The 22,100-nt window shown below is 43.9% G+C and overlaps 2 protein-coding genes across 3 annotated transcripts in view; one reads left to right on the forward strand and one right to left on the reverse strand.

The window, feature by feature from the left end:
* Positions 1-13,049, reverse strand: PACC1 (proton activated chloride channel 1). Its single transcript, XM_056568284.1, has 3 exons — positions 12,917-13,049; positions 3,433-3,535; positions 1-291 (listed from the first exon to the last, which is right to left on the reverse strand). Exons 1-3 carry the CDS (start codon positions 12,950-12,952, stop codon positions 26-28), a joined length of 405 nt encoding a protein of 134 aa, XP_056424259.1. The 5' UTR covers positions 12,953-13,049; the 3' UTR covers positions 1-25.
* The window catches only part of NENF (neudesin neurotrophic factor), a 25,450-nt gene continuing 10,856 nt past the window's right edge, over positions 7,507-22,100 (forward strand). The window contains exon 1 of one of the 2 annotated variants that reach the window (XM_056568286.1): positions 7,507-7,752. In XM_056568286.1, coding sequence (XP_056424261.1) covers positions 7,627-7,752 — 126 coding nt within the window. In that variant the 5' untranslated portion in view covers positions 7,507-7,626. Of the gene's footprint in view, positions 7,753-20,334; positions 20,663-22,100 lie in introns of those variants that run through there. The other variant, XM_056568285.1, reaches the window with a different exon arrangement.

Genomic DNA, 22,100 nt, shown 5'->3' on the forward strand with positions numbered 1-22,100 from the left:
CTGCAATGACGCCGCCATTAACCCTTCATTCTACTACACGGATTCCAGGCTGTGAAGACGAACACATGAGTGCGCACTCACCTGGGGCCTCGTACACGTCCACCTCTTTGTAGGAGACGGACATGACTGGGTGTCTTAGCTTATCCCTGAAGTCTGTTATGGTCTGATAGACCAGGAAGACGGCGACGGCCATGAGCATCAGATAGACGAAGATCAGCAGCACCGAGAACACGTTCTTCAGGCAGGTCCTGCTGAAGCGTCTGGAGGGGCCGCTCCTGTCGAAGTCTCGTTCTGCCAAATGCAAACCGGGCAAGGGTTAAATAATATTGTCAGGTGCCCATTCACCATCTACAGCCACCGCTCCCAATCCCCCTATGCACAAGGATAATCAGTAGAGGGGAGTCTGTAGGCCCTATGCAAAATAGATCAGTGTTTTCCAACCAGGGTGCCTCCAGCTGTTGCAAAACTACAAATCCCAGCATGCCTGGACAGCCGTTGGCTGTCCGGGCATGCTGGGAGTTGTAGTTTTGCAACAGCTGGAGGCACCCTGATTGGAAAACACTGATCTTCAGTATATAGGGCCTCTGGATTTTGATAGTTCTGCTAAAATCTTATCACAATGTAACGTCTTAGTAGGGACGTCCTGATTACATTTCTTGAAGAACTAGTACAACTCCCCATACTCCCCCCCCCCCCCCCTCAAGTACTTACCGATCTGTGACATCACAGTCCTGTATATATTGTGATCTATGACATCACAGCCCTGTATATTCTGTGTATATAATGTGATCTATGACATCACAGTCCTGTATATAATCAGTGTATATAATGTGATCTATGACATCACAGTCCTGTATATAATCAGTGTATATAATGTGATCTGTGACATCACAGCCCTGTATATAATCAGTGTATATAATGTGATCTGTGATATCACAGTCCTGTATAATATCAGTGTATATAATGTGATCTGTGACATCACAGTCCTGTATATAATCAGTGTATATAATGTGATCTGTGACATCACAGTCCTGTATATTATCAGTGTATATAATGTGATCTGTGACATCACAGTCCTGTATATTATCAGTGTATATAATGTGATCTGTGACATCACAGTCCTGTATATAATCAGTGTATATAATGTGATCTGTGACATCACAGTCCTGTATATTATCAGTGTATATAATGTGATCTGTGACATCACAGTCCTGTATATAATCAGTGTATATAATGTGATCTGTGACATCACAGTCCTGTATATTATCAGTGTATATAATGTGATCTGTGACATCACAGTCCTGTATATTATCAGTGTATATAATGTGATCTGTGACATCACAGTCCTGTATATAATCAGTGTATATAATGTGATCTGTGACATCACAGTCCTGTATATAATCAGTGTATATAATGTGATCTGTGACATCACAGCCCTGTATATTATCAGTGTATATAATGTGATCTGTGACATCACAGTCCTGTATAATATCAGTGTATATAATGTGATCTGTGACATCACAGTCCTGTATAATATCAGTGTATATAATGTGATCTGTGACATCACAGTCCTGTATATTATCAGTGTATATAATGTGATCTGTGACATCACAGTCCTGTATATTATCAGTGTATATAATGTGATCTGTGACATCACAGTCCTGTATATTATCAGTGTATATAATGTGATCTGTGACATCACAGTCCTGTATATTATCAGTGTATATAATGTGATCTGTGACATCACAGTCCTGTATATTATCAGTGTATATAATGTGATCTGTGACATCACAGTCCTGTATAATATCAGTGTATATAATGTGATCTGTGACATCACAGTCCTGTATATTATCAGTGTATATAATGTGATCTGTGACATCACAGTCCTGTATATTATCAGTGTATATAATGTGATCTGTGACATCACAGCCCTGTATATAATCAGTGTATATAATGTGATCTGTGACATCACAGTCCTGTATATTATCAGTGTATATAATGTGATCTGTGACATCACAGTCCTGTATATAATCAGTGTATATAATGTGATCTGTGACATCACAGTCCTGTATATTATCAGTGTATATAATGTGATCTGTGACATCACAGTCCTGTATATAATCAGTTTATATAATGTCATATGTGATGTCACAGCCGGCTATTATCTCCTGTATGGTAGGGAAGGCTGCGGTGTGTAGATCGCAGGGTAACAAAGCATTACCAGGCAGGGGGTGGCTTGCAGTCCCCGGTGAGGAGAGTCGGACGCTCAGGCACCTGCAGGCGGTAGAGCAGAGCCGGGGTGACTGTGACCTGTATATTCACCATTCGCCCTCTTCAGGGGAAGCAGCCGGTAGACAAAGTGCTTTGGGTGGGCAGGGGGATTAGTTAGGTTATGGAAGAGCAGCGGGTAAGGTATCAGAATAGGTATCAAGGACATTTACAGGAGTACAAGTACTAGTGCAAAAATGTCCAGTCTCGGCAACAATACCAGAATCAGTATTTGGTCCCCCTACTAATCCTTACAATCCCAGCGTATTGATGATGGCAATAAAAACCTCTCGTATTAAAGTGACGGCACTGCTTCCCCATAGTCAGTCTATAAACTGCCCCGCACACGGATAACGTAACATATGGCGACAACAAAGAGGATTTTGTAGATGAATATGACTGGGATAACATTCAGCCCTGACAAACAAAGACTCTACAGATTGACGCCATGACTGCGGTTTAGTTATCTCAAAGGCGAAATTCATCAAATTAAAATATTTTTAAAATTGCGGTTTCTAAATCGCGGAAATACATATTTCAAATGTTTTAGGGATTTAGAAATGGCACTTAAATGGGCACTGTCACTTTTTAAAAACTTTTGACATGTCAAAAGTTTTGGAGTGTTCAGACAGTGACCGATAGATAGACGTCTCAAGGACATGGCAAAAGCTGGGGACCCCCGCAATCTTGTATTCGGCACCCACCACTTTGAGCTGCATGCCGCGCTGCCAACCCACAAGCTGCCGGGTGCTGACAACGGGGCCGGAGTATCGTGATGTCAGGACACCGCCCCCGTGTGCCGTCTTGCCCCGCCCCCGCTCTGCAAGTCTATGGGAGGGGGCGTGACGGAGGTGACTGGTGATCGGCACCCGGCTTGTCTGCCCGTGGCGGCCCTCTGTAGTTAGCCAAGCGCATGTTCTGTCAATGTGTATTATGTCGCATGTGTGGTAAGTGAGAGATTCAGAGTCATATGCAGAGATGCACGGGATGTTGGGAGTTGTAGTTTTGCAAAAGCTGGAGGTCCACAGTTTGAAGACCACTGGTCTAGACTCTACTGGTAAACATCCATAATAATTAATACCCATGAGCTTTCAGAACACCCCCCCCCCCCCCCACCCCCCTTAGGTTGTCTACTGGCTAATCCGACTGTGAGTACAAGATCACCTGGCAGAGTATCGGAGTTGGGATCCTCCGGGTCTTCCTGTTCTTCATCCAAATCCTCAGGAGTCTCATCATCCACCGGAGGTTGTTCTAACTCTTCACTTAACTGAGAAAAAAAAAAAAAAACACATGACAATTTTAACGGAACAGATCAAAAACTAGAATTTATATGCAATTGTGTTGCTTTTTTCTGGATACTGTCTATATAAGTATATTTTGAGATACTGCAGTTTCTCCCTGCACAATACGTCATACACAACACTGTCCTCTGTGCTGTATACGAGGACATGTAGACCGCTATATCATGTTCACAGCATCTTTCTGACCCATTGCACTGAGCCATTGTATTCTGCCAAAGAAGAGTGCCATAGAAAATGAAAGGCACATTGAGGTATATAATGGGTCCATAAAAAACTATGGGCTTTTTTTGGATCCATAATACACCTTGTTACTTATATCATCCAACAATCTTACAATGACACCTTCAATAACAGGAGTATTGTGATGTACTGCAAGAGACTAGATAGGCAGGAATGCATCTCTGACAACAGTTATGGGGCTATGCATACACCAAAACAGAAATCTATGGACATTCTCTTATGGATCCATAATATACCTTATTACTATTATCATTTAACAAGTTAACAGTGTCATTTAATGACTGGTGTACTGTATTGTACTGCTGGAGACCAGATAGGCAGGATCACACACACCACTAACTGTGAAAGTGCCCACAAATACAGAAATCTACGGGCACCCTTTTGTGGATCCATACTATACCCTGTTACTATTATACAGTGATCCCTCAACTTACAATGGCCTCAACATACAATGGTCTTTTCTGGACCCTCGTAAGTTGAAACCAGACTCAACATACAATACCACGGACAATCCAGATCTGTGCAACGTGTCATTGGCCGGAAGAACCGACCAATCAAAATGGGCATTCACTGGTAAAATGGGCATTCACTGGTCTGTATTACTGAAGCGTATGCACTGACTGGTGTCTGGTAGCGCCCCCTACAGTACAGAGTGGTATTACATGTTCTGCACACTTTACCTGTACCAGGGTTAGCTGCTCCTTTGGACACCAGGTGAGGGCGACTCCATTACTTTTTTTACTTACAGGACCCTGAAGAAGCTTCTGTCCTCTACATAGACCAGTGTTTCCCAAGCAGGGTGGCCCCAGCTGTTGCAAAACTACAACTCCCAGCATGCCCGGCCAGCCTTTGGCTGTCCGGGCATGCTGGTAGTTGTAGTTTTGCAACAGCTGGAGGCTCCCTGCTTGGGAAACACTGACATAAACAGTGATTTACAGCTCCCAGCAGATCTTTATTACTTTTATATGTAATGATTTGCTTTATCTATATTAGTTATCTATTTATTTTTCTTTAATCCTCACTTTTTTTTCTTATTTTTGGATGACATTTTGGGGCTTCAGAACCAATTACCAGATTTCCATAGAGTTCTGGTCTCAACATACAATGGTTTCAACAATGGTCGTCCCAGAACCAATTAATATTGTAACTTGAGGGACCACTGTATAAAAATCACACATTAAATGACAGGTGTATGGTATTGTACTGCTGGAGACCAGATAGGCAGGATCACACACCACTAACTGTGAAAGTGCCCACAAATACAGAAATCTACGGGCACCCTTTTGTGGATCCATACTATACCCTGTTACTATTATATAAAAATCATACATTAAATGACAGGCGTATGGTATTGTACTGCTGGAGACCAGATAGGCAGGATCACACATCTCTGACAATAGCGAAAGTTCACAGAAATCTATCTAAAAGTTGCATTTGTAGCTATAAATCATGCAACCCCTTTAGATTCTTGCCAGGAATTCTACATTACAGCTTATGCGACTAGGCTATCATGACCACATACAAGATAGCCATACATATGAGAATTGATCTCCAACCAGTAGCTCTCCAGCTGTTGCAAAACTACAACTCCCATCCTACCCGACAGCTGATGGATATCAGGACATGCTGCGAGTTGTAGTTTTAAGGCTAGGTTCACACTGCGGAATCCCCGGGCAGAAAATCTCCGCCCGGAGATTCCGAATGCGGCCAGCGCCGACTGAATCAGCCGGGGCTAAGACCGCGTGGACACTGCAGTCTCCAATAGACTGCAATGTGTTCCACAAATATTTCCGCCTGAAGTATGAGCAACGCCATTCTTCAGGCAGAAATTTCAAAGTGGATTTTCCGTTCTCAAATTCCCCTTCACAAATTCCGAAGTGTGAATTTGTGAATGGAAACCCATTCACTATACAGTACATTTTAGCAAGCGGAATTTCTGCCTGCAATTTCAAAGCGGAATCGCAGGGGGAAATTCCGTAATGTGAACCGAGCCTAAGAGTAGATCCCTGCATATTAGACTAAAGCTCGGAGCTCCGTGTACTAATATATGTGTTACACATTACACTTCCTGCGAAAACATGTACTAAACAACAACTACCCAGTGTAAAAAAAAAAAAAAAAAAGTTTCAAAAAGGATGGCAGGGGCAGAAAATTCCTAAAATGTTTTCTCACCTCACCTCCCCCCATCGGGAATACAGGATGACACAGACATAAGGACAGGATACGAGACACACACCCGGAATAGATCACTACAAAACTAAACACATAACTAATACTAATAACTAAAAACACAACGTATTTATCAATTCTCGTTGTAAAAAAGCCACTTGTATAGATTTTTTATTTATTTTTTGCTGTGTTTTTGGCATCTTTGCACCAAAGTTATCATTTAGGTGGCCTTTGATAACTTTATTTTTAATTTTTTTTAATCTTATTATTGCTTTATATCTCATTTACAATAATTATTACTTCATTATATCTTCACACATTATTGAAAAATGTAACCTCCCCTTTACAATTGCTAAATTTGGGTCAAGTGCCCTGTCTAGAGATGAGCGAACTTACAGTAAATTCGATTCGTCACGAACTTCTCGGCTCGGCAGTTGATGACTTTTCCTGCATAAAATTAGTTCAGCTTTCAGGTGCTCCGGTGGGCTGGAAAAGGTGGATACATTCCTAGGAAAGAGTCTCCTAGGACTGTATCCATCTTTTCCAGCCCACCGGAGCACCGGAAAGCTGAACTAATTTATGCAGGAAAAGTCATCAACTGCCGAGCCGAAAAGTTCGTGACGAATCGAATTTACTGTAAGTTCGCTCATCTCTAGCCCTGTCCAACCCGTATCACCCACATTCATGCGTGCTCTTTATGTTAACAACCCCCCCTTCCCTTAATTTACCCCCAGGAAAAGAGAAAAAGGAAAAAATAAATAATAATAATAAAGTTATCAAAAGGCCTTTGATGCAAATAAAATCCCTTTCCGCTTTTTTGGAAGTGTGGTCTGGACTTGAGTTTTGCGACTTTTGAAAGCCCTTTGCGCTTGGAATGTGCAACATAGAAAATAGTAAAATTCGTAACCACCGCACTTTCCTGACTAAAAAAAAAAAAAAAAAAAAAAAAAACACACCACAAAAAGTGACTGTGCAAGACAAAACGCGACAAAAGTAAACAAAAAAAAAACAACAACATCTAAACAGCTTGGTAATTCCACTCCCCCTGCCCATCTGGGACTCCTGGAAAGCTTGGTGACAACCCTATTGAAAACTGCAATGGTGCCCATACAGGTTGTCAACGGCGACGGCTGCAGAGGAATGACAGAGATAAACAACGGCCATTGACGGAGATGGGTGACCTTGTATTACACGGTTGTGCTAAGTTGGGAGCTACCCTCTGAACTGACTACGAGGGGGTCCTGAGAAGAAGACTCTATGGAGGGAGATTTATCAAAACCTGGGTAGAGAAAGAGTGGTACAGTTGCCCCTAGCAACCAGATTGCGTCCATCATTTTTCAGAGGCCCTTTTTTTTTAAAGTGAAAGTAGCAATCTGATTGGTTGCTATGGACAACCGCACCACTCTTCCTCTACACAGGTTTTGATCTATCTCCCCCTTATATATCTTAGGTGTCCGAACTGTGGCCCTCCAGCTGTTGCCAAACTACAACTGCCAGCATGCCCGCACAGCCAGCGGCTGTGCGGGCATGCTGGCAGTTGTAGTTTGGCAACAGCTGGAAACACTCTTGTTTGGAACACTGCCATAGACTGATGTGAAGTTGCGCCGCAGGGCGAGGTGACCGAATTATAGGGGCTCTACACCAAAGTATGAAATTTCGCAACGTCAGGAAACATAAAACGATCAGGAATTGTGCTGACACCGACAACCTCCCCCATCTCCTGAGATCATGTATCACTTCACGGTACAATGAGATATGCAATGGCGCCTTACAGGTGTATAACTAGGACAAGTGATGCCGCCATCTTCCCAGGACCTGGCGCTTGTTCATCTTCAATCCATTCCTGTCTTCATTGGGATCCAAGTCTAGGAATGGGGTCAGGCTTCCATATCTAGAGGACTAGAATAACACGGAAGCTTTCTTACAGCGCCATCATTGGTTGTTCCTGGTACTGCAGCTCAACTCCACTGAAGTATGTAAGGATGAGCTGCAATACCACATCCAACCTGTGGACGGGTGTGGCACTGTTTTCAGAAAATAAAAACTAAAAAGAAAAAAAAAAACCTTTTTTTGGACTCACATAATAACTATATAAATCTATATTCATTGTCTAAAAAGGAAATAGTTCCACACAAACACACACTATAGTGAACTACATTAAAAGACAGGCTAAAGAGATATATAATATAAATAAAAAAATATAATAATAATATTTTATATATATATATATATATATATATATATATATATATATATATATGCGCGTGTGTGTAAACATGAGATGGCTCAGTGCTTATTCACACATCACACTCTGAATTGTTGCCCCCAGATGGCATTTTAGAGGGGGCAATTACCTGACCCGTTCTAGTGGCATGCTTCCTTTATAATGCTAAAGTTGATATTGAATTGTACCTTTTTATCTATTTACATTTTAGGTATTACAGTAAGGCTGGGTTCACATCACTTTTTTGCAATACAGTTCCCGTATCAGGTTTTTGATGAAAAACGGATTCCTCAAAACCGGACTAAACTGTATCAAAACGTGTGTACAAATTTTAACCCGTATACGGTTTGAAAAATGATGTCCGGTTGCATCCGTTTTTTAAGAAAAAAAAAAGTATACGTTTTTAACTTTTCACTCCATTATGAATAAAGCTTCACTTGTTTGTTTGAAATTCCAAGAAAAAAAAAAACTGTGCAAAGTCAAAAACCGGATGGTGAAAACCGGATGAAACCATACGCACATACGGTTCTCTACAGTTCCCTTTGACTCCCATGTTAAAAAAAAAAACCTATACGGTTTAATATGTTTTTTCACCCGGACAAAAAACCGTGGTACGCTACAGTTTTGGGTACGGGGGAAAAAAAAAAAAAAAAAAAACAGACAAAACCGTATAAGACGCAAAACGGATGCAACTGGATGCATCGTTTGGCCTACGGTTTTCAATGGAGAGTCAATGCATACGGTTTTCAATAAAGTTCCGTACGGTTTTCACATTGAAAACAAAACGTATACGGGAAGTGTATTGCAAAAATGTGGTATGAATGCTCCCTAAGGGTGCGTTCACACGCTAGTAACTAGCAAGTTACGCTACCATTCATTTGAATGGGTCTGTGGACAGTCCGCAAATCTGACACTATTGCGGACTGCCTGTGGACCGATTTAAATCAATGGTAGCGTAACTCGCAGCAGGATTCCCGCAACGGGAAACCCGCTGCTAGTAATAGCGTGTGAACGCACCCTCAGTGTGTTTTTTATTATATTTATGCATTGTCTGTCGGTATTATTTATGATTTGTATACCTCCCCTTCCCATAGACTTTCGTTGAGGGGGCGGTCGTGACGTCACAAGGGTCGGCCCTGAACACAGAAGCCCGCACACAGCGTTCGGAACAATAAGCTTCCGGACACTGGGGAGCGGAGCTCCGGAAGCAGGGAGGCGGAGTGCCCCTTTAATGGCGGATGCAGGGGGAAGAAGGATCGGGCATGTTGGACAGATGAGGTGCTGATGAAGTATCTTCACACATCAGACATTTCCATCTTGTAACTTCCTGGTAAACATCCCCTCATCTACGCAGCGTCTCTGATCTATCGATAGCATTGAGTCCTGCAGTCGCCCTCTTCCTGGGTGACAGTCCCTAATGGCTGCCATGAGAGTGACATACAGTTAAAATATATAACTAATACACGATACAGGAGTAAGGAACGTATCGCCACAAAGGGTAGATCAGGAGTTTGGAAAAGGTAGGTGACAACTCCCCTGTGGGAGAAAATATGTTGTCCATATTGGTAGTCACCCAGCTTTCCTAGAAAGAGGTAGAACTAAGATGTCAGCTAAGGATCTAAAAGAGACAAAAGTAAATGATTCATGTAAAGAAGTGACAGTCAGAGCTGGGATTAGGAAATAAATGATGTATTAACTTTATGCGCTGGAGGATAGCAGCTGAAGCGCGGCCCAAACGGGACCAAAATGAAAAAAAGAGAAGAAACGTTACAGTCTTGATTAAAATTGTCCTACTGTTTGGACCTATGTGTCTCCATGGTAACAGACTACAAACAATATCGCTGTAGTCAGATGCTCTACTACCATCTATCATTTCCAACTTTTTGTTATACACACTGATGGAATATCAACCGCTTAAGGCCACGTGACATATTTGTACATCATCCACCCTTTCAAACAAATAAAAATAAAGAAACCCAAATGCCATAAAATAACCTGTTTAAGTAAAGGTATTTTATGATTGATAATCACACAGGCACAGAAGCTTTACCAGTGTGACTGACAACAGGAGCTCAGACGTAATTTACATCTCAGATTTAACTCCCTAAAATATTATTTACATGCAAAATGGTTTCTCTTTGGTCATTTTATTAACTTATTTCTTGTGTATTTGCACCATATAGGTTTACATGGCTGCTTCATAAAAAGGTATGCCCTTTGGTCACAAAGCTGTGAAAAAATAATGGCACAAAATGCGTTTTTTTTTTTTTTCTTTTTTCTGTACTTACATCATATAGTTTCACATGGCTGCATTAGGGTTATATAGAGCATGCACTTTAGGTAGAAAGCTTTGCAAATGTAAAAATGTTTGTGCAGACCACATGACAGGGGAGGAGAGGATGGAGGGGGGATGAGAGGAGCTCCTGGAGAAATGCCCCCAGCCTCTTAAAGAAATGCAAAAATACTCACCGTAATACATAGATTAAATCGTATTTTACATATTAACACATGCATATTATTATGCATACAGGTTTTAGGGCACATTACTGCACTGATTTAAGTATTTTTTTTTTCTCTTACTAATGACAGTAACACTTTAACCCGTTAAGGGTATGAAGCGTGCGCCGCTTGTAAAATTTGTACACAAGTTTTGAGGAATCCATTTTGTTTTTATCAAAAACCTAATAAGGGAACTGTATTGCAAAAAATGTGGTGTGAACCTAGCCTTAGCTGCTGTATACTACAGAGAAAGTTCTTTTGTTTTTGGAATTTCTTTCCAGTCTGACCACAGTGCTCTCTGCTGACACCTCTGTCTGTATCAGGAACTGTCCAGAACAGGAGCAAATCCCCATAGCAAACCTCTCCTGCTCTGGACAGTTCCTGATACAGACAGAGGTGTCAGCAGAGAGCACTGTGGTCAGACTGGAAAGAAATTAAAAAAACAAAAAAAAAATCTTTCTCTATAATATTCACCCGCTAATAAGTAATGGAAGGATAAAGATTTTTTTAATAGAAGTAATTTACAAATCTGTTTAACTTTCTGGCACCAGGTGATAAAAAAAAATGTTTTCCACCGGAGAACCCTTTTAATAAAAAGCGATCAAAAAGTCCAATCAAAATAAAAATGGTACCGATAAAAACTACAGATCACGGCACAAAAACATGAGCCCTCATACTAGGGATCGACCGATATCGATTTTTTTAGAGCTGATACAGATATTGATAATCTGTGGACTTTAAGGCCGATAGCCGATAACTTATACCGATATTCTGGTATAAGTAATCGGCTATTTCAGCACATCGTCCACCTCCCCACCCCCGCCACCACCCGCTTCTCTCTCCATGCCTGTCCTGGGGTCCTCCTGACTCCAACCACCGGTGCTGACCCCCCCCCCCCCCCCCCCGCCTGCCTATCCTCTGGGCAGAGACTACCGCCACCACCGCCCGCTTCTCTCCCCCCTGCCAGTCCTGAGTCCAACCACCGCCGCTGCCCCATTGCCTACCCCATTCCCGGCTTTATAATTACCTGTCCCCAGGGTCCGCGCTACTTCTCGCTCTGACGGCGTCCTGAGCTGTCACTGTGCGCACTGACGATGACATTGCGTTGAGGATGTCACTCGTCATTGTGCAGCGCACAGCGTAACGCAGGACGCCGCAGAAGCCAGAAGTAGCGCGGGTCCCGGGAACAGGTAATTATAAAACCAGGGATGGGGGAGGCAATGGGGCTGCGGCGGCGGTCTCTGGCCAGGGGCGGTGCGGTGGGCGGGGCATTATCGGATTATCGGCAAGGTAATTGCCAATATCGATAATGTCCAAAATCGTGAATATCGGCCGATAATATTGGCCAAACCGATAATCGGTTGATCCCTACCTCATACATCCCCATATATGGAAAAATAGAAAAGTTATAGGGGTCAGTTGGGGCCGTTGGCTGTCCGGGCATGCTGGGAGTCGTAGTTTTGCAACATCTGGAGGTCCGCAGGTTGGAGACCACTGCTCTATAGCATTGTTCCTTAACCCTTGGATCTCCAGCTGTTGCAAAAATAAAATAACCGTGCTAGGAGTAGTAGTTTTGCAACAGCTGGAGACCACTGCTCTATAGAGAGGGAGGGAAAAAGCTGGTTGACTGGATTTACCAAACATTACATCAGTAGAACTATAACTCCCAGCAGGCCCAGCCTGTTTTAACACAACAGTGCTATTACAATTCACAGCAGGCATTACCAGCCACCTATAGTAGAACTACAATGCCCAACATTCCCTGACCACTAAATTTGCAGGTTGTCAAAACATGCTGGGAGTTGTAGTTCCACAACAGCAGGTAGTAAAAACATGCTGGGAGTTATAGTTCCACAACGGCTGGCTGACAGGGCATATTGGGAGTTATAATTCCAAAATAGAAGGTAATCAAAACATGCTGGGAGTTGCAGTTCCACAACAGCAGATAGTAAACGCATGCTGGGAGTTGCAGTTGGTACCCAATGCGTGCTGGGAATGTAATTTTACAGCAGTAGTGTCAAGGCATGCTGGGAGTTGTAGTTTCACAGCAGCTGACTGGTCTGGGAAATAAGGAGAAGCTGCTAATGACTGCCTGCGCCTGCTGAGAGGTGTAGTCCCACAACAGCCGGTAGCCAGGACATGCTGGGAGTTGTAGTCTTACAGCAGCTACAAGTTGCTGCTGGGATGTGACAAGTTCCATGAATAGATGAGTTACCTCCTGGTATGATCTGGAGATCTCCTTCCTAATCATGGCACCGGGCAGGGAGTCCAGGGTGGCACCGGCAGGATGATGATGCTGCTGCTGCTCCTCTCCCACCACAGTCCCGTGCTCTGTCCCTGGACAGCTGCGGGCATGCGCACTGCACACACCGCCGGGGGGCATGACGGGAAATGTAGTCCACAAACTTTATTGTCAACTCCTCAGTCAGGACACTTGTCCGTGCATGCAGCGGGGAATCCTGGGATCTGTAGTTTTGCAGGTTACTTTTTAGTTACGTCAGCCATGCACAGGGCATACAGCGACCTCTGGTGTTCTGTGGCTGCATTGCATTGTGTACATCGTAGCTTTTTGCTGCAATTTTGAAGTTGAACTCCTCTGTATGTAAACACCTGGGGAAGTCACGTGTGTACACCTGAGGATATATGGGGTCACGCGTGTACACCTGAGGATATATGGGGTCACGTGTGTACACCTGAGGATTTATGGGGTCACGCGTGTACACCTGAGGATATATGGGGTCACGTGTGTACACCTGAGGATATATGGGGTCACGTGTGTACACCTGAGGATATATGGGGTCACGCGTGTACACCTGAGGATATATGGGGTCACGTGTGTACACCTGATGATATATGGGGTCACGTGTGTATACCTGAGGATATATGGGGTCACGCGTGTACACCTGAGGATATATGGGGTCACGTGTGTACACCTGAGGATATATGGGGTCACGCGTGTACACCTGAGGATATATGGGGTCACGTGTGTACACCTGAGGATATATGGGGTCACGTGTGTATACCTGAGGATATATGGGGTCACGTGTGTACACCTGAGGATATATGGGGTGACGCGTGTACACCTGAGGGTATATGGGGTCACGCGTGTACACCTGAGGATATATGGGGTCACGCGTGTACACCTGATGATATATGGGGTCACGTGTGTACACCTGAGGATATATGGGGTCACGTGTAAACCTGAGGATATATGGGGTCACGTGTGTACACCTGAGGATATATGGGGTCACGTGTGTACACCTGAGGATATATGGGGTCACGTGTGTACACCTGAGGATATATGGGGTCACGTGTGTATACCTGAGGATATATGGGGTCACGTGTGTACACCTGAGGATATATGGGGTGACGCGTGTACACCTGAGGGTATATGGGGTCACGCGTGTACACCTGAGGATATATGGGGTCACGTGTGTACACCTGAGGATATATGGGGTCACGTGTGTACACCTAAGGATATATGGGGTCACGTGTGTACACCTGAGGATACATGGGGTCACGTGTGTACACCTGATGATATATGGGGTCACGTGTGTATACCTGAGGATATATGGGGTCACGTGTGTACACCTGAGGATATATGGGGTGACGCGTGTACACCTGAGGGTATATGGGGTCACGCGTGTACACCTGAGGATATATGGGGTCACGCGTGTACACCTGATGATATATGGGGTCACGCGTGTATACCTGAGGATATATGGGGTCACGTGTGTACACCTGAGGATATATGGGGTCACGTGTGTACACCTGAGGATATATGGGGTCACGCGTGTACACCTGAGGATATATGGGGTCACGCGTGTACACCTGAGGATATATGGGGTCACATGTGTACACCTGATGATATATGGGGTCACGTGTGTATACCTGAGGATGTATGGGGTCACACGTGTACACCTGAGAATATATGGGGTCACGTGTGTACACCTGAGGATATATGGGGTCATGTGTGTACACCTTAGGATATATGGGGTCATGCGTGTACACCTGAGGATATATGGGGTCATGCGTGTACACCTGAGAATATATGGGGTCACGTGTGTACACCTGAGGGTATATGGGGTCACGTGTGTACACTTGAGGATATATGGGGTCACGCGTGTACACCTGAGGATATATGGGGTCACGTGTGTACACCTGAGGATATGTGGGGTCACATGTGTACACTGAGCATATATGGGGATCACGCATATACACCTGAGGATATATGGGGTCACATGTGTACACCTGAGGATATATGGGGTCACGTGTGTGTACACCTGAGGATATATGGGGTCACACGTGTACACCTGAGAATATATGGGGTCACGTGTGTACACCTGAGGATATATGGGGTCAGTGTGTGTAAACCTGACTCTATATGGGGTCACGTGTGTACACCTGAGGATATATGGGGTCACGTGTGTACACCTGAGGATATATGGGGTCACGTGTGTGTACACCTGAGGATATATGGGGTCACACGTGTACACCTGAGAATATATGGGGTCACGTGTGTACACCTGAGGATATATGGGGTCAGTGTGTGTAAACCTGACTCTATATGGGGTCACGTGTGTACACCTGAGGATATATGGGGTCACGTGTGTACACCTGAGGATATATGGGGTCACGTGTGTACACCTGAGGATATATGGGGTCAGCGTGTACACCTGAGGATATATGGGGTCACGTGTGTACACCTGAGGATATATGGGGTCACGCGTGTACACCTGAGGATATATGGGGTCATGTGTGTACACCTTAGGATATATGGGGTCATGCGTGTACACCTGAGGATATATGGGGTCATGCGTGTACACCTGAGAATATATGGGGTCACGTGTGTACACCTGAGGGTATATGGGGTCACGTGTGTACACTTGAGGATATATGGGGTCACGCGTGTACACCTGAGGATATATGGGGTCACGTGTGTACATCTGAGGATATGTGGGGTCACATGTGTACACTGAGCATATATGGGGATCACGTATATACACCTGAGGATATATGGGGTCACGCGTGTACACCTGAGAATATAAGGGGTCACATGTGTACACCTGAGAATATATGGGGTCACGTGTGTACACCTGAGGATATATGGGGTCAGTGTGTACACCTGAGGATATATGGGGTCACGTGTGTACACCTGAGGATATATGGGGTCACGCGTGTACACCTGAGGATATATGGGGTCACGTGTGTACACCTGAGGATATATGGGGTCACGTGTGTACACCTGAGGATATATGGGGTCACGTGTGTACACCTGATGATATATGGGGTCACGTGTGTATACCTGAGGATATATGGGGTCACGTGTGTACACCTGAGGATATATGGGGTGACGCGTGTACACCTGAGGGTATATGGGGTCATGCGTGTACACCTGAGGATATATGGGGTCACGCGTGTACACCTGATGATATATGGGGTCACGCGTGTATACCTGAGGATATATGGGGTCACGTGTGTACACCTGAGGATATATGGGGTCACGTGTGTACACCTGAGGATATATGGGGTCACGTGTGTACACCTGAGGATACATGGGGTCACGTGTGTACACCTGATGATATATGGGGTCACGTGTGTATACCTGAGGATATATGGGGTCACGTGTGTACACCTGAGGATATATGGGGTGACGTGTGTACACCTGAGGGTATATGGGGTCACGCGTGTACACCTGAGGATATATGGGGTCACGCGTGTACACCTGATGATATATGGGGTCACGCGTGTATACCTGAGGATATATGGGGTCACGTGTGTACACCTGAGGATATATGGGGTCACGTGTGTACACCTGAGGATATATGGGGTCACGCGTGTACACCTGAGGATATATGGGGTCACATGTGTACACCTGATGATATATGGGGTCACGTGTGTATACCTGAGGATGTATGGGGTCACACGTGTACACCTGAGAATATATGGGGTCACGTGTGTACACCTGAGGATATATGGGGTCATGTGTGTACACCTTAGGATATATGGGGTCATGCGTGTACACCTGAGGATATATGGGGTCATGCGTGTACACCTGAGAATATATGGGGTCACGTGTGTACACCTGAGGATATATGGGGTCACGCGTGTACACCTGAGGATATATGGGGTCACGTGTGTACACCTCAGGATATGTGGGGTCACATGTGTACACTGAGCATATATGGGGATCAGGCATATACACCTGAGGATATATGGGGTCACGTGTGTACACCTGAGAATATATGGGGTCACATGTGTACACCTGAGGATATATGGGGTCACGTGTGTGTACACCTGAGGATATATGGGGGTCACACGTGTACACCTGAGAATATATGGGGTCACGTGTGTACACCTGAGGATATATGGGGTCAGTGTGTGTAAACCTGACTCTATATGGGGTCACGTGTGTACACCTGAGGATATATGGGGTCACGTGTGTACACCTGAGGATATATGGGGTCACGTGTGTACACCTGAGGATATATGGGGTCAGCGTGTACACCTGAGGATATATGGGGTCACGTGTGTACACCTGAGGATATATGGGGTCACGCGTGTACACCTGAGGATATATGGGGTCATGTGTGTACACCTTAGGATATATGGGGTCATGCGTGTACACCTGAGGATATATGGGGTCATGCGTGTACACCTGAGAATATATGGGGTCACGTGTGTACACCTGAGGGTATATGGGGTCACGTGTGTACACTTGAGGATATATGGGGTCACGCGTGTACACCTGAGGATATATGGGGTCACGTGTGTACACCTGAGGATATGTGGGGTCACATGTGTACACTGAGCATATATGGGGATCACGCATATACACCTGAGGATATATGGGGTCACGCGTGTACACCTGAGAATATATGGGGTCACATGTGTACACCTGAGGATATATGGGGTCACGTGTGTGTACACCTGAGGATATATGGGGTCACGTGTGTACACCTGAGGATATATGGGGTCAGTGTGTGTAAACCTGACTCTATATGGGGTCACGTGTGTACACCTGAGGATATATGGGGTCACGTGTGTACACCTGAGGATATATGGGGTCACGTGTATACACCTGAGGATATATGGGGTCAGCGTGTACACCTGAGGATATATGGGGTCACGTGTGTGTACACCTGAGGATATATGGGGTCACGTGTGTGTACACCTGAGGATATATGGGGTCACGTGTGTACACCTGAGGATATATGGGGTCAGTGTGTGTAAACCTGACTCTATATGGGGTCACGTGTGTACACCTGAGGATATATGGGGTCACGTGTGTACACCTGAGGATATATGGGGTCACGTGTGTACACCTGAGGATATATGGGGTCAGCGTGTACACCTGAGGATATATGGGGTCACGTGTGTACACCTGAGGATATATGGGGTCACGTGTGTACACCTGAGGATATGTGGGGTCACATGTGTACACTGAGCATATATGGGGATCACGCATATACACCTGAGGATATATGGGGTCACACGTGTACACCTGAGGATATATGGGGTTACGTGTGTACACCTGAGGATATATGGGGTTACGTGTGTACACCTGAGGATATATGGGGTCACGTGTGTGTACACCTGAGAATATATGGGGTCACATGTATACCTGAGGATATATGGGGTCACATGTATACCTGAGGATATATGGGGTCACGTGTGTACACTGTGGACAAAGACAAATCTCGATCTCTGGAGATGGACTTGTAACCTTGAAATTGTTGATATTTTTCCACAATTTTGGTTCTCAAGTCCTCAGACAGTTCTCTTCTCCTCTTTCTGTTGTCCATGCTTAGTGTGGCACACACAGCCACACAATGCAAAGACTAAGTGAACTTCTCTCCTTTTTATCTGCTTTCAGGTGTGATGTTTATATTGCCCACACCAGTTACTTGCCCCAGGTGAGTTTAAGGGTACGTTCCCACACAGCGTATTTTGCTGCGTATTTGCTGCGTATTTGGTGCTGCGTATTTTCCTACCCATTGACTTCAACAAAGAAAATAAAATACGCAGCAGCAAATACGCAGCAAATACGCCGTGTGGGAATGTACCCTAAAGGAGCATCACATGCCTGAAACAATATTATTTTTCCACAATTTTGAAAGAATACCAATAATTTTGTCCAGCCCATTTTTGGAGTTTGGTGACATTATGTCCAATTAGATTTTTTTCCTCCCTTTTTTGGTTTAGCTCCAATACACACAAAGGGAATAAACATGTGTATAGCAAAACGTGTTACTGCAATCCTTTTCTGTGAGAAATACTTCATTTTCTAGAAAAATTTCAGGGGGGCCAACAATTACGGCCATGACTCTATATGGGGTCACGCGTGTATACCTGAAGCTGGGTGTGCGTGACGTCGCAGCCACGCCCCTCTTGACCTCACATCACGCCCCCTCAATGCAAGTCTATGGGAGGGGGCGTCCGCCCTCTCCCATAGACTTGCATTGAGGGTGCGTGGCATGATGTCACGAGGGGTTTGGCTGTTATGTTATGACCCCCGCTGCCCACACCCAGCATTTGTAACAAAATGTTCCAAACGTTGGGGCAGCAGAGTACCCCTTTAAACCTGCTATTTTTGGGGCTAAAAAAAAAAAAAGAACACCCCACAAAAACTGCATCTTGGAAGCGCAAAAAATCTAAGTGGAGGAACAAAGACCAGGTGGGGAACGGGGAGTGTAGGGTTAGTATTACTCCTTTTGTTATTTTACGCCATTGTAAACTGTTTAAAAAAAAGAAAAAGGCTGGGGTCGGACTACTTCTTTAACTCTTATCATTCTAGAGAGCACAGCTATGGGTTGATTGATTTTAACTAATGAGCTCCAGCCTCAGTCCTTCGCAGTGGTCTCCAAACTGTATCCCTCCAGATGTTGCAAAACTACAACTCCCAATCATGATCAGCATGTTCTTTATTTTTGTATGATTTTAAGTAAAAAGCACTTATAAAACGGTTACAAAAATCCAGTTTTTTTATTTGTCAAAATTTTTTGTCTTGCATTTTGCATTTTTATGGCTTTAAAAAAAAAAAAAGAAAAAAAAAACAGCCTAATTTTTTTTTTTTTTTTTTTTTGTATAATCAAAACTTTGGCAATCAATTTTCAAGAAATTGGCAGTAAATTTCAAAGCATTTTTAATTGTACAAAAGGACAAAAGTAAGGATATATATATATTTTTTTTATTACAGTTTACATTTATTTTATTTTATTGTATTTTATAATTTATTCCTTATTTAATTATATTTTAAATAAATGTATAAATGTAATAATAATTGATTTAATTCTTATTTCCTTACCGTATTTTTTTACATTAATAAAAAAAAAAATTTATAAAATAAAAAAAATTATATATATATATATATATATATATATATATATATATATTTTAATTGATCAAAAATATCTTCATGACATGCAGGGGTCTCCAAACTGCAAAACTACAACTCTCAGCATGCCTGGACAGCCGTTGGCTGTCCAGGCATGCTGGGAATTGTAGTTTTTCAACAGCTGAAGGTCCACAGTTTGGAGACCACTGATCCTAATAAATAAAACATTATTTTTTTTTTTAAATACGCTTTTCAAGACATTTTCAAGCTACCCAATGCATCCCTATAGTGGGGTTGATTTAATGTAGCAAGAGATATGGATAGATTGTAGCTGTCCTGCTATAAAAATTCTGTAACTCCTTCTGTTGTAAAGTGACAGCCCTGGCAGGGTTAGGGTTAACCGTAGGCGGGGCTTGTAGTGTGAACGGGCTGGTGTTCCCCCGCCTTCTCTAGGAAGTAGTGCACAACATGTCGCCGTGTAGCAGAGCTGTGTCTGTGCTGTGGCTGGGTGCTGTCGTTTTCATCTGTGCAGATGGAGACCCTGAAGTGCGGCGGACCACTCCTCAGCACAAGCCGGTGCGGCTCTTCACCGATGAGGACCTGGCCAGGTACAACGGGGAACAGGTACTAATCCTCCCGCAGGATCAACAAGTGCATGATATCAATGAATGGAAGATCTGCAGAGTTTGTATCCTTACCAGATTTTCTTTGGAGATTCTTGGGGTTCCCAGCCATCAGAACCCTACAATCATACGCTAATACCCTATCTGTTTCATATGGGAAAAGTTGTAATGGTGGGACGATGGCTTTAAAGGAGAACTCCAGTAAAAACTAACTTATCCCCTATTCACAGGATAGGGGATAAGTAGCTGATCGCGTGGAGTCAGACAGATGGGACCCCCCGAGATCTCAAGAACGGGACCTTGGCCATCTCAGTGAGGAGCATGTGTTGTCTTCCAGTAGACTGCACGCCCTCCATTTATTTCTGTGGGAGCCCGATGATGCCCAATTGCTGTACTTGGGGATCTTTGGTGCACACATAGAAATAAATGGAACATCTACCGTCTACTGGAAGGCGACACACGCTCCTCACTGAGATGGCCAAGGTCCCGTTCTGGAGATCATGGGGGTCCTATCGGTCTGACCCCCACGCTATCAGCTACTTATACACTATCCTGTGGATAGGGCATAAGTTAGTTTTTGCTGGAGTTCTCCTTTAAGTATCTGCTCAGTTGTCTGCTTTTTGTTCGTAGGACATTCAGCACAGTATGTTGCTGTACTGAACCCAAAAAATAGTTGTTTTTTTTATTTTTTTTATTTCTGTGTTGCATTTGCATTTCATACAACCTTCAATAAACCTTAGAACTTTGGTCCACTGGATGCTGATATTGTGTGACCTACTAATTCATGGGTGACATTACTGCAAGTCACATGTGAGGCCGACTATTAGTTCCAGAAAAGGAGATATATATCATGTGCTACTATAGAAAATGTGATTTCCATGGGGAAACATAGAAACACAGAATGTGTCAGCAAATAAGAACAATTTGTCCTATCTATTCTGCCCAATATTCTGCATACTATGAATAGTCCCTGACCCTATCTTATATGAAGGATAGCCTTATGCCCAGGGGCCACCTAGGTCTATGGTTGGGCCGGCTTTCCTTCTGCGCCGCCGCCGCTTCTCACTGTTCTAAAGCGGCCACAGCGCAGGCGCACCCAGAGCTAGTTAATGGCACAGCAGACACTTTAAAATGTGAAGGATAGCCTCATACCTATACCTATCTTATATGAAGGATAGCCTTATACCTATCCCTGGCTTATATGAAGGATAACCTTATGCCTATCCCTATCTTATATGAAGGATAGCCTTATACCTATCCCTATCTTATGTGAAGGATATCCATATACCTATCCCTATCTTATGTGAAGGATAGCCTTATACCTATCCCTATCTTATATGAAGGATAGCCTTATACCTATCCCTATCTTATGTGAAGGATAGCCTTATACCTATCCCTATCATATATGAAGGATAGCCTTATACCTATCTCTATCTTAT

Source organism: Hyla sarda, chromosome 3, assembly GCF_029499605.1.
Source record: "Hyla sarda isolate aHylSar1 chromosome 3, aHylSar1.hap1, whole genome shotgun sequence".
NCBI lineage: Eukaryota > Metazoa > Chordata > Amphibia > Anura > Hylidae > Hyla > Hyla sarda.